At 50.3% G+C, this 14,289-nt stretch overlaps 1 protein-coding gene across 1 annotated transcript; it reads right to left on the reverse strand.

The window, feature by feature from the left end:
- Positions 1–2,105: 2,105 nt before the first annotated feature.
- LOC144488061 (uncharacterized) lies at positions 2,106–13,861 on the reverse strand (the record flags this gene model as incomplete). Its single annotated transcript, XM_078206077.1, has 2 exons — positions 2,106–3,090; positions 13,574–13,861. Coding segments are annotated over 2 exons (431 nt in total), but the record flags the coding sequence as incomplete, so codon positions are not given.
- Between the last annotated feature and the right edge of the window lie 428 nt (positions 13,862–14,289).

Raw genomic sequence — 14,289 nt, forward strand, 5'->3', positions numbered from 1 at the left:
CATCAAATGTTACGTCTAAGTTATTCCAGGAAGTTATGGATAGATTAGGAATAAAACAATTTAAATCACCTGCGAACCATCCAGAATCGCAGGGAGCGTTAGAACAGTAACATCAAACTTTAAAGACAATGTTTTTATTGTCAGGATTATCCAGAGGATCGGGATGAAGGAATTCCATTTGGACTCTTTGCAAGTAGGGGTGAACCGAATGAGTCAACCAAATTCGGTCCATTTGAATTGATTTTTGGTCATGAGATAAGGGGACCACTTAAATTGACCAAGGAACAATTGGTGAATCAGCATTCTGAAACGACATTATCGGAATATGTGTCAAATTTTAGGGAGAGATTGAATAGGATGGGTGAATTGGCTGGACAACATTTAAAAGTGGCACAGCATGTGATGAAACAGGAAGTGGATAAGACAACACAAATTTGTAGTTTGTTAGTAAGGAAAGGATAGTTCCTTCCAGGAATGATGTCATTGACAAAATAGGGATCTTTTATAGTAAACAAACTTTAATGAGTAACATAGTATAAATATAAATAACACTGCTTAATTATTAACAATTGAGCAACATACTGTGGCCAAACGGGCCATCTAAAATGGCGATTTGCAAAGCATCCTGGGACAATTGGGCAAGAACTAAAATGGCAGGCTGCAGTTTACAGACAGAGACAAACAGGCCGCAAGCCTGAGGAGTGAATACACAGGATGTGGGTCATCTCCAGGATGAAAGGGACTTTCTGGTCACACTGGGTTGTTTACCAGACATAAGGGCACCGTGACCCCTTATTTAGGGGGAGGGAGGTGTGTGACCCATGCGCCTCCAGCACCTACAGACATGGCCGTTGGGGACAGTCTTAGGATAAGGGGGTCACAAATATAAAACAGAGCAGCTGGGACGTGTCATCAACGTGGGTGTTTAACGCGTTTTCACGCCAGAAGCCGGTAATTTCTCTCAACAAAAATGCAGCTGCGGGGTTAATGAACAATCAGCGGTGACACTCAGTTCTTTACCCCAGCTATTTCGACCCGAATCACCTCTCGATCTCTGATCTGTCGAACCTTAGGGACAGATTAACCAGGGCTGGTGAGTTGGTGCAGAGGGATCTGGGTGTCCTCATTCATGAGTCACAGAAAACCAGCACGCGGGTACAGCAGATAATAAAGAAAGTGAATGGAATGTTGGGATTTATAGCGAAAGGAATAGAATATAAAGGTTAGGAAGTATTGTCGCAACTATACAAGGCATTTGTGAGGCTGCTCCTGGAGTATTGTGCACAGTTTTGGTCCCTGTATTTGAGGAGAGATGCAGTGGCATTGGAGACAGTTCAGAGGAGATTCACTAGGTTGATTCCAGAGATGAGGGGTTTGTCGTATGAAGAGAGATTGAACAGTTTAGGCCGATACTCTCTGGAATTTAGAAGAATGAGGGGAGATCAAAAGTTTAAATATTACTGTCACAAGTAGGCTTACATTAACACTGCAATGAAGTTACTGTGAAATTCCCCCAGTCACCACACTCCGGCGCCTGTTCGGGTACACTGAGGGAGAATTTACCATGGCCAATGCACCCTAACCAGCACGTCTTTCGGACTGTGGGAGGAAACCGGAGCACCCGGAGGAAACCCACGCAGACACGGGGAGAACGTGCAAACTCCACACAGGCAGTGACCCAAACCGGGAATCGAACCCGGGTCCCTGGCGCTGTGAGGCTGCAGCGCTAACCACTGTGTCACCGTGCCCCCGGGAATCGAACCCGGGTCCCTGGCACTGTGAGGCAGCAGCGCTAACCACTGTGCCACCGTGCCCCCGGGAATCGAACCCGGGTCCCTGGCGCTGTGAGGCAGCAGTGCTAACCACTGTGTCACCGTGCCCCCGGGAATCGAACCCGGGTCCCTGGCACTGTGAGGCTGCAGCGCTAACCACTGTGCCACCGTGCCCCCGGGAATCGAACCCGGGTCCCTGGCGCTGAGAGGCAGCAGCGCTAACCACTGTGCCACCGTGCCCCCGGGAATCGAACCCGGGTCCCTGGCGCTGTGAGGCAGCAGTGCTAACCACTGTGTCACCATGCCCCCGGGAATCAAACCCGGGTCCCTGGCGCTGTGAGGCAGCAGCGCTAACCACTGTGTCACCGTGCCCCCGGGAATCGAACCCGGGTCCCTGGCGCTGTGAGGGAGCAGCGCTAACCACTGTGTCACCGTGCTGCCGGGAATCAAACCCGGGTCCCTGGCGCTGTGAGGCAGCAGCGCTAACCACTGTGTCACCGTGAGATCAAACAGTTTAGGCCTAAGAATGAGGGGAGATCAAATTGAGGTTTACAAGATGATAAAAGGTGTGGATAAAGTAGACGTGGAGCGGATGCTTCCTCTTGTGGGGCATTCTGGGACGAGAGGTCACAGTCTCAGGTTAAGGGGCAGCAAATTTAAAACAGAGTTGAGGAGAAACTACTTCTCCCAAAGGGTTGTGAATCTGTGGAATTCACTGCCCCAGAGTGCGGTGGATGCTGGGACAGGGAGTACATTTAATGAGGAGTTGGACAGATTTTTAATTGGTGATGGGTTGAAGGGTTACGGTGAGAAGGCAGGAAAATGGGGCTGAGGAGCGTATCAGCCATGATGGAATGGCGGAGGGGCGTCGATGGGCCGAATGGCCTAATTCTGCTCCTATATCTTATGAGACAGCACCCTGACGAGGAACGAGGCGGATGAGAGATCGAGAATTGGTCGCAGTTTTTGTTCGTGAGGTGTGCGGGCGGTCAGGGGTGAACTTCAGCTGCACTGGGTCACCACTGCATGTCGCCACTGTCCGCAAGGCTGGCGACCCTCACCCCCCCTCCCTCACCCCGAGGGGCCCGGCCCGGAGCGGGACTGGGTCCTCTTGGCGGGGTTGCCCAGGGTGACGCCTGAGCTCTGTCTGCTTCAGGATGGACGTCGCTTCCGGCTCACAGGACGTTCCCGGCTGTCCGGCCTTTCCGGTAGAGAAGGTATCCGAGAGACACGATGACCAGGAGCAGGAGGGTGATGGTGATTCCGAAACAGGTGAGGACCCTCATCATCTGCGCCCTCACCTCGACATGGCAGGAACCTGTGACAACAGAGCAAAGGGTTGGCACCTCATAGAATCATCGAGTGCAGAAAAGACCCTTCAGCCCATCGAGTCTGCTACAACATGTGATATCCCACCTAATCCCATCTGCCAGCACTTGGCCCATAGCCCTGAGTGTTAAATTAAACTCATCAACTGAGGTTGAGGGGGTGACCTGATAGAGGTTTCCAAGATTATGAGAGGCACGGACAGAGTGGATAGTCAGATGCTCTTTCCAAGGGTAGGAAAGTCAAGTACTCGGGGGCACAGGTTTAAGGTGCGTGGGGGAAAGTTTAGAGGAGATGTGTGAGGTAAGTTTTTTACACAGAGGGTGGTGAGTGTCTGGGACGCGCTGCCCGGGGAGGGGGTGGGAGCGGGTACGATAGCGGCATTTAAGGGGCACCTCGACAAATACATGAATAGGATGGGGATGGAAGGATCCGGACTCTAAGTGCGTACGGTTTTAGTTCAGTTGGGTATCATGGTCGGCACAGGCTTGGAGGGCCGAAGGGCCTGTTCCTGTGCTGTACTGTTCTTTGTTCTTTTGTTATGGTGCGCCAAGTGCTCATCCAGGTACTTTTTAAAGGATGTGAGGCTTCCCGCCTCCACCACCCTCCCAGGCAGCGCATTCCAGACCCTCACCACCCTCTGGGTAAAAAGCTTTTCCTCACATCCCCCCTAAACCTCCGGCCCCTCACCTTGAACCTGTGCCCCCTCGTGACTGACCCTTCAACTCAGGGGAACAGCTGCTCCTTATCCACTCTGTCCATGTCCCTCATAATCTTATACACCTCGATCAGGTCGCCCCTCAGTCTTCTCTGCTCCAACAAACACAGCCCAAACCTATCCAACCTCTCTTCATAATTTAAATGCTCCATCCCAGGCAGCATCCTGGTGAATCTCCTCTGCACCCCCTCCAGTGCAATCACATCCTTCCTGTAATAATAAGAACATAAGAACTAGGAGCAGGAGTGGGCCATCTGGTCCCTCGAGCCTGCCCCGCCATTCAATAAGATCATGGCTGATCTTTTTGTGGACTCAGCTCCACTTACCCACCCGCTCACCATAACCCTTAATTCCTTCACTGTTCAAAAATCTATCTATCCTTGCCTTAAAAACATTCAATGAGGGAGCCTCAACTGCTTCACTGGGCAGGGAATTCCACAGATTCATAACCCTTCAGATGAAGAGGTTCTTCCTCAACTCAGTCCTAAATCTGCTCCCCCTTATTTTGAGGCTATGCCCCCTAGTTCTAGTTTCACCCACCAGTGGAAACAACTTCCTGCTTCTATCTTATCTATTCCCGTCACTCTTCTGAATTCCAATGAGTGTAGCCCCAGTCTACTCAGTCTCTCCTCATAAGCCAACCCTCTCAACTCCGAATCAACCTAGTGAATCTCCTCTGCACCCCCTCCAGTGCCAGTATATCCTTTCTCAAGTAAGGAGACCAAAACTGTACACAGTACTCCAGGTGTGGCCTCACCAGCACCTTATACAGCTGCAACATAACCTCGCTGTTTTTAAACTCCATTCCTCTCGCAATGAAGGACAAAATTCCATTTGCCTTCTTAATTACCTGCTGCACCTGCAAACCAACTCCTTGAGATTCCTGCACAGGGACACCCAGGTCCCTCTGCACAGCAGCATGCTGCAATTTTTTACTATTTAAATAATAGTCCATTTTGCTGTTATTCCGACCAAAATGGATGACCTCACATTTACCAACATTGTACTCCATCTGCCAGACCCTCGCCCACTCACTTAGACTATCTATATCCCTTTGCAGACTTTCAGCATCCTCGGCACACTTTGCTCTGCCACCTATCTTAGTGTCATCCGTGAATTTTGACACACTACACTTGGTCCCCAACTCCAAATCATCTATGTAAATCGTAAACAATTGCAGTCCCAACACTGATCCTTGAGGCACACCACTAGTCACTAATCGCCAACCAGAAAAACACCCATTTACCCCCCACTCTTTGCTTTCTGTTAGTTAACCAATCCTCTATCCATGCTAATACATTACCCATAACACTGTGCACCTTTATCTTATGTAGCAGTCTTTGGTGCGGCACCTTGTCAAATGCCTTCTGGAAATCCAGATACACCACATCCACAGGTTCCCCATTGTCCACTGCGCATGTAATGTTCTCAAAGAATTCCACCAAATTAGTCAAACATGACCTGCCCTTCATGAACCCATGCTGCGTCTTTCCGATGGGACAATTTATATCCAGATGTCTCGCTATTTCTTCCTTGATGATAGATTCAAGCATTTTCCCCACTACAGAAGTTAAGCTAACCGGCCTATAGTTACCCGCCTTTTGTCCACCTCCTTTTTTAAACAGTGGCGTCACATTTGCTATTTTCCAATCTGCAGGAACCACCCCAGAGTCCAACGAATTTTGGTAAATTACCACTGGTGCATTTGCTATTTCTCCCGCCATCTCTTTTAGTTCCCTGGGATGCATTCCACCAGGACCAGGGGACTTGTCTACCTTTAGCCCCATTAACTTGCCCAACACTACCTCTTTCGTGATAATGATAGTTTCTCGGTTCTCACCTGCCATAACCTTCCTGTCATCAATTTTTGGCATGTTATTTGTGTCTTCCACTGTGAAGACCGACACAAAATACCTGTTCAATGCCTCAGCCATTTTCTCATTTCCAGTTATTACATCCCCCTTCTCATCCTCTAAAGGACCAATGTTTCCTTCAGCCACTCTTTTTCATTTTATATATTTGTAGAAACTTTTGCGATCTGTTTTTATATTCTGAGCTAGTTTACTCTCATAATCCATCTTACTTTTCTTTATAGCTTTTTTCGTGGCTTTCTGCTGACCTTTAAAGATTTCCCAATCCTCCAGTTTCCCACTAATCTTTGCCACTTTGTATACATTTTCTTTCAATTTGATCCCTCCTTTATTTCCTTATATATTCATGACTGATTATCTCTTTTTCTACAGTCCTTCCTTATCACTGGTATATACTTTTGCTGAGCACTGTGAAAGATCACTTTGAAAGTCCTCCACTATTCCTCAATTGTCCCACCATAAAGTTTTTGCTCCCAGTCTACCTTAGCCAAGTCCTCCCTCATCCCTTTGTAGTCTCCTTTGTTTAAGCACAAGACACTGGTATTGGATTTTACCTTCTCACGCTCCATCTGTATTTTAAATTCAACCATACTGTGATCGCTGCTTCCGAGAGGATCCCTAACTGCAAGATTATTAATTATTCCCGTCTCATTACATAGGACCAGATCTAGGATAGCTTGCTCCCTTGTCGGTTCCATTACATACTGTTCGAGGAAGCTATCACTGATACATTCTATGAACTCCTTCTCAAGGCTGCCTTGACCGACCTGGTTTGACCAATTGATATGTAGATTAAAATCCCCCATGATAATTGCTGTACCATTTTTACATGCATCAGTTATTTCTTTGTTTATTTCTCGCCCCACCATGATGTCATTATTTGGTGACCTATAGACTACGCCTATCAGTGACTTTTTCTCCTTACTATTTCTAATTTCCACCCAAATGGATTCAACCTTTTTTCCATAGAACCGATATCATCTCTCACTACTGCCCTGATATCATCCTTAAATATCAGAGCTACACCACCTCCCTTACCTTCCTGACGGTCCCTCCGAACAGTCTGATACCCCTGGATATTTAACTCCCAGTCGTGACCATCCTGAGACCATGTCTCTGTAATGGCCACCAAACCATGCTCGTTCGCAATGATTTGTGCCGTCAACTCATTTAACTTGTTTCGAATGCTATGAGCATTCAGATAAAGTGCCCTAATGTGAGTTTTTGTACCTTCTTTTTGAATTCCAGCACTTCCATTAATAACATCTCCTGAATTCTCCTTCCTTTTAACTTTTTTCCTGATTTTTGATGTAGTTGGAACTTTTTCCCCACATTTTGTCCTTGCTCCCTCCTTCTCGGACTCCTTACATGGGTTCCCATCCCCCTGGCATATTAGTTTAAACCCTCCCCAACCGCTGTAGCAAACACTTCCCCTAGGACATCAGGCCCAGTCCTGCCCAGGTGTAACCCGTCCAATTTGTACAGGTCCCACCTCCCCCAGAACCAGTCCCAATGCCCCAGGAATCTGAAACCCTCCCCCTCACACCATCTCTTCAGGATGTGGAGATGCCGGCGTTGGACTGGGGTAAACACAGTAAGAAGTTTAACAACACCAGGTTCACTTCAGCGGTCACGGGCATTCGGCCTCTGATATCCGGGTAAGCGTTCTCCAAGGCGGCCTTCGCGACACACGACAGCGCAGAGTCGCTGAGCAGAAACTGATAGCCAAGTTCCGCACACACGGGGACGGCCTCAACCGGGATATTGGGTTCATGTCACACTATTTGTAACCCCCACAGTTGCCTGGACCTGCAGAGTTTCACTGGCTGTCTTGTCTGGAGACAATACACATCTTTTTAGCCTGTCTTGATGCTCTCTCCACTCACATTGTTTTGTTTCTTAAAGACTTGATTAGTTGTAAGTATTCGCATTCCAACCATTATTCATGTAAATTGAGTCTGTGTCTTTATATGCTCTGTTTGTGAACAGAATTCCCACTCACCTGAAGAAGGGGCTTGCAGCTCCGAAAGCTTGTGTGGCTTTTGCTACCAAATAAACCTGTTGGACTTTAACCTGATGTTGTTAAACTTCTTACCATCTCTTCAGCCACGTATTTATCCGATATATCCTCTCGTTTCTACTCTGACTAGCCTGTGGCACTGGTAGTAATCCTGAGATCACTACCTTTGAGGTCCAATTTCTTAACTTCCTTCCCAGCTCCCTGTATTCTGCTTTTAGGACCTCATCCCTTTTTTTAACCTATGTTGCTTGTACCAATGTGTACTCCGACCACTGGCTGTTCACCCTCCCCCTTCAGAATGTCCTGTACCCGCTCCGAGACATCCTTGACCCGAGCACCAGGGAGGCAACATACCATCCTGGAGCCTCGCTTGTGGCCACAGAAACGCCTGTCTATTCCCCTCACAATTGAATCCCCTATAACTATTGCAGCGGGACACTTTTTACCCCTCCCCTCTGCAGCAGAAACAACCGTGAAGCAAAGATTTTCGCTGCTGCTGCTTTCCCCAGAAAGGTCATTCCCCTCAACAGTATCCAAAGTGGTATATCTGTTTTGCAGGGGAATGGCCACAGGAGATTCCTGCACTGCCTGCCGAGCTCTCTCGCTCTGTCTGGTGGTCACCCATTTCCTTCCTGCCTGCGGAGTCTGAGCCTGCGGTGTGACCAACTCTCCATACGTGCTATCCTCGATGTGGCGACCAGAACTGCACACAGTACTCCAATCTCACTCACACCCCCATCGAGCAACTCTGAGTCAGGGGGCGAGATGTTCAAATTCAAATTCCAAGCCGATGCTCTCAGGGTCAGTGCTGAGGGAGTGCCGCACTGTCAGAGGGTCAGTGCTGAGGGAGTGCCGCACTGTCAGAGGGTCAGTGCTGAGGGAGTGCCGCACTGTCAGAGGGTCAGTGCTGAGGGAGTGCCGCATTGTCAGAGGGTCAGTGCTGAGGGAGTGCCGCATTGTCAGAGGGTCAGTGCTGAGGGAGTGCCGCATTGTCAGAGGGTCAGTGCTGAGGGAGTGCCGCATTGTCAGAGGGTCAGGGCTGAGGGAGTGCCGCACTGTCAGAGGGTCAGTGCTGAGGGAGTGCCGCACTGTCAGAGGGTCAGTGCTGAGGGAGTGCCGCACTGTCAGAGGGTCAGTGCTGAGGGAGTGCCGCACTGTCAGAGGGTCAGTGCTGAGGGAGTGCCGCACTGTCAGAGGGTCAGTGCTGAGGGAGTGCCGCATTGTCAGAGGGTCAGTGCTGAGGGAGTGCCGCATTGTCAGAGGGTCAGTGCTGAGGGAGTGCCGCATTGTCAGAGGGTCAGTGCTGAGGGAGTGCCGCATTGTCAGAGGGTCAGGGCTGAGGGAGTGCCGCACTGTCAGAGGGTCAGTGCTGAGGGAGTGCCGCACTGTCAGAGGGTCAATGCTGAGGGAGTGCCGCACTGTCAGAGGGTCAGTGCTGAGGGAGTGCCGCACTGTCAGAGGGTCAGTGCTGAGGGAGTGGCGCACTGTCAGAGGGTCAGTGCTGAGGGAGTGCCGCACTGTCAGAGAGTCAGTGCTGAGGGAGTGCCGCACTGTCAGAGGGTCAGTGCTGAGGGAGTGCCGCATTGTCAGAGGGTCAGTACTGAGGGAGTGCCGCACTGTCAGAGGGTCAGTGCTGAGGGAGTGCCGCACTGTCAGAGGGTCAGTGCTGAGGGAGTGCCGCACTGTCAGAGGGTCAGTACTGAGGGAGTGCCGCACTGTCAGAGGGTCAGTACTGAGGGAGTGCCGCACTGTCAGAGGGTCAGTGCTGAGGGAGTGCCGCACTGTCAGAGGGTCAGTGCTGAGGGAGTGCCGCACTGTCAGAGGGTCAGTGCCGCGGGAGTGCCGCACTGTCAGAGGGTCAGTCCTGAGGGAGTGCCGCACTGTCAGAGGGTCAGTGCCGCGGGAGTGCCGCACTGTCAGAGGGCCCAAAGAACAAAGAACAGTACAGCACAGGAAACAGGACCTTCTGCCCTCCAAGCCTGTGCCGCTCATTGGTCCAACTAGACCAATCGTTTGTATCCCTCCATTCCCAGGCTGCTCATGTGACTATCCAGGTAAGTCTTAAACGATGTCAGCGTGCCTGCCTCCACCACCCTACTTGGCAGCGCATTCCAGGCCCCCACCACCCTCTGCGTAAAAAACATCCCTCTAATATCTGAGTTATACTTCGCCCCTCTCACCTTGAGCCCGTGACCCCTCGTGATCGTCACCTCCAACCTGGGAAAAAGCTTCCCACTGTTCACCCTATCTATGCCCTTCATAATTTTATACACCTCTATTAGATCTCCCCTCATTCTCCGTCTTTCCAGGGAGAACAAGCCCAGTTTACCCAATTTCTCCTCATAGCTAAGACCCTCCATACCAGGCAACATCCTAGTAAACCTTCTCTGCACTCTCTCTAAAGCCTCCACGTCCTTCTGGTAGTGCGGTGACCAGAACTGGACACAGTACTCCAAATGTGGCCTAACCAGCGTTCTATACAGCTGCATCATCAGACTCCAGCTTTTATACTCTATACCCCGTCCTATAAAGGCAAGCATACCATATGCCTTCTTCACCACCTTCTCCACCTGTGCTGCCACCTTCAAGGATTTATGGACTTGCACACCCAGGTCCCTCTGTGTTTCTATACTCTTGATGACTCTGCCATTTATTGTATAACTCCCCCCGACATTAGTTCTTCCAAAATGCATCACTTTGCATTTATCTGGATCAAATTCCATCTGCCATTTCTCCACCCAATTTTCCAGCCTATCTATATAGAACATAGAACAGAGAACAGTACAGCACAGAACAGGCCCTTCGGCCCACGATGTTGTGCCGAGCTTTATCTGAAACCAAGATCAAGCTATCCCACTCTCTATCATCCTGGTGTGCTCCATGTGCCTATCCAATAACTGCTTAAATGTTCCTAAAGTGTCTGACTCCACTATCACTGCAGGCAGTCCATTCCACACCCCAACCACTCTCTGCGTAAAGAACCTACCTACCTCTGATATCCTTCCTATATCTCCCACCATGAACCCTATAGTTATGCCCCCTTGTAATAGCTCCATCCACCCGAGGAAATAGTCTTTGAACTTTCACTCTATCTATCCCCTTCATCATTTTATAAACCTGTTAAGTCTCCCCTCAGCCGCCTCCGCTCCAGAGAGAACAGCCCTAGCTCCCTCAACCTTTCCTCATAAGACCTACCCTCCAAACCAGGCAGCATCCTGGTAAATCTCCTCTGCACTCTTTCCAGCGCTTCCACATCCTTCTTATAGTGAGGTGACCAGAACTGCACACAATATTCCAAATGTGGTCTTACCAAGGTCCTGTACAGTTGCAGCATAACCCCACGGCTCTTAAACTCCAACCCCCTGTTAATAAAAGCTAACACACTATAGGCCTTCTTCACAGCTCTATCCACTTGAGTGGCAACCTTCAGAGATCTGTGGATATGGACCCCAAGATCTCTCTGTTCCTCCACAGTCTTCAGAACCCTACTTTTGACCCTGTAATCCACATTTAAATTAGTCCTACCAAAATGAATCACCTCACATTTATCAGGGTGAAACTCCATTTGCCATTTTTCAGCCCAGCTTTGCATCCTATCTATGTCTCTTTGCAGCCTACAACAGCCCTCCACCTCATCCACTACTCCACCAATCTTGGTGTCATCAGCAAATTTACTGATCCACCCTTCAGCCCCCTCCTCTAAGTCATTAATAAAAATCACAAAGAGCAGAGGACCAAACACTGATCCCTGTGGCACTCCGCTAGCAACCTGCCTCCAATCCGAAAATTTTCCATCCACCACCACCCTCTGTCTTCGATCAGACAGCCAGTTACCTATCCAATCGGCCAACTTTCCCTCTATCCCATACCTCCTCACTTTCATCATAAGCCGACCATGGGGGACCTTATCAAACGCCTTACTAAAATCCATGTATATGACATCAACTGCCCTACCTTCATCAACACACTTAGTTACCTCCTCAAAAAATTCAATCAAATTTGTGAGGCACGACTTGCCCTTCACGAATCCGTGCTGACTATCTCGGATTAATCCGCATCTTTCTAAATGGTCGTAAATCCCATCCCTAAGGACCTTTTCCATCAATTTACCAACCACCGAAGTAAGACTAACCGGTCTATAATTACCAGGGTCATTTCTATTCCCTTTCTTAAACAGAGGAACAACATTCGCCATTCTCCAGTCCTCTGGCACCATCCCCGTGGACAGTGAGGACCCAAAGATCAAAGCCAAAGGCTCTGCAATCTCATCCCTTGCCTCCCAAAGAATCCTAGGACATATTTCATCAGGCCCAGGGGACTTATCAACCTTCAGTTTATTCAAAACTGCCAGTACATCCTCCCTCCGAACATCTATTTCCTCCAGCCTCTTAGCCTGTAACACCTGTAACACCTATATCCTGCTGCATTGTCCGACAATGTTCATCGCTATCCGCAAGTCCAGCCATCTTCGTGTCATCCGCAAACTTGCTGATAACACCAGTTACACCTTCTTCCAAATCATTTATATATATCACAAATAGCAGAGGTCCCAGTACAGAGCCCTGTGGAACACCACTGGTCACAGACCTCCAGCTGGAAAAAGACCCTTCGACTGTTACCCTCTGTCTCCTGTGGCCAAGCCAGTTTTCTACCCACCTTGCCACCTCTCCTTGTATCCCATGAGCCTTAACCTTCTTAACCAACCTGCCATGAGTCCGTACTGAGGGAGTGCCGCATTGTCAGAGGGTCCGTACTGAGGGAGTGCCGCACTGTCAGAGGGTCAGTGCTGAGGGAGTGCCGCACTGTCAGAGGGTCAGTGCTGAGGGAGTGCCGCACTGTCAGAGGGTCAGTACTGAGGGAGTGCTGCACTGTCAGAGGGTCAGGACTGAGGGAGTGCCGCACTGTCAGAGGGTCAGTACTGAGGGAGTGCCGCACTGTCAGAGGGTCAGGACTGAGGGAGTGCCGCACTGTCAGAGGGTCAGTGCTGAGGGAGTGCTGCACTGTCAGAGGGTCAGTACTGAGGGAGTGCCGCACTGTCAGAGGGTCAGTGCTGAGGGAGTGCCGCACTGTCAGAGGGTCAGTGCTGAGGGAGTGCCGCACTGTCAGAGGGTCAGTACTGAGGGAGTGCCGCACTGTCAGAGGGTCAGTACTGAGGGAGTGCCACACTGTCAGAGGGTCAGTACTGAGGGAGTGCCGCACTGTCAGAGGGTCAGTGCTGAGGGAGTGCCGCACTGTCAGAGGGTCAGTGCTGAGGGAGTGCCGCACTGTCAGAGGGTCAGTACTGAGGGAGTGCTGCACTGTCAGAGGGTCAGTGCTGAGGGAGTGCCGCACTGTCAGAGGGTCAGTACTAAGTGTTGTTGGAGCCGCACCCATCCAGGCGAGTGGGGAGTATTCCATCACACTCCTGACTTGTGCCTTGTAGATGGTGGACAGGCTTTGGGGAGTCAGGAGGTGAGTTACTCTCCGCAGGATTCCCAGCCTCTGACCTGCTCTGGGATCCGCAATATTTATAAGCTAGTGTGAAGATGGGACTTAGTCTCCACAGGGACTGTGCGGTGCTCACTCCTAACAACAATCTCATAGACCAATGTGTTTGCGGCAGGCAGGCTGGTGAGGATGAGGCGGAGGATGCTTTTCCCTCTTGTTGGTTCCCTCACTTCCTGCTGCAGAGCCAGTCTCGCAGCGATGTCCTCTCGGACCCGACCAGCTTGGTCTGCGGTGCTGTTATTGGGCCCCTCTTGGTGACGGACGCTGAGGTTCTCCCACCCAGAGTCGAGGCGACAGAATGCGACACTTAGCGGGTATATTACTGCCCCACTCCCTCGTCCCGAAGCGATGACAATATCACACGGTATTTATTACTCACCCTGGATTGCGAAGTATCTGGCCATCTCCTGTCCTATCAGGCGGTTCCTCAGGGTGAAGGTATAATTGGTTCCATTCCCCTGGGGGTTGTGGAGTTGGCTGGTGATGGTGTAGAGATCTCCCTCACCAATCCGGAACTCCGTGCTGGTCTCCTCGCTGACATTACCCCCCCAGTCGCTGGTCCAGTTCACCTCCGCTTTCGGATACCCACCACTCACAACGACCTGGACTCGGCCGGAGGTCGTGCAGCTCTGAAGGCCAAAGGTCAGGTGAGGCTCGCTGTACGGAGCTGGAACACCAAGAACAGATTCTGATTGCAATCCTCTCTCTCTCTCTCTCTCCCTCTCTCACACTCCCTCACTCACACTCCCTCACGCACATACTCTCTCTCTCTCTCACACTCACTCTCACACTCTCTCACACTCTCACACTCTCTCTCACACTCTCTCTCACACTCTCTCTCACCTCTCACACTCTCTCACACTCACTCTCACACTCTCTCTCACACTCACTCTCACACTCTCTCTCACACTCACTCTCACACTCTCTCTCACACTCTCTCACACTCTCACACTCTCTCACACTCTCTCACACTCTCTCTCTCGCACTCTCTCTCTCACACTCTCTCTCACACTCTCTCTCACACTCTCTCTCACACTCTCTCTCACACTCTCTCTCACACTCTCTCTCACACTCTCACACTCTCACACTCTCTCT

This window comes from Mustelus asterias, unplaced genomic scaffold, assembly GCF_964213995.1.
Source record: "Mustelus asterias unplaced genomic scaffold, sMusAst1.hap1.1 HAP1_SCAFFOLD_1243, whole genome shotgun sequence".
Lineage (NCBI taxonomy): Eukaryota > Metazoa > Chordata > Chondrichthyes > Carcharhiniformes > Triakidae > Mustelus > Mustelus asterias.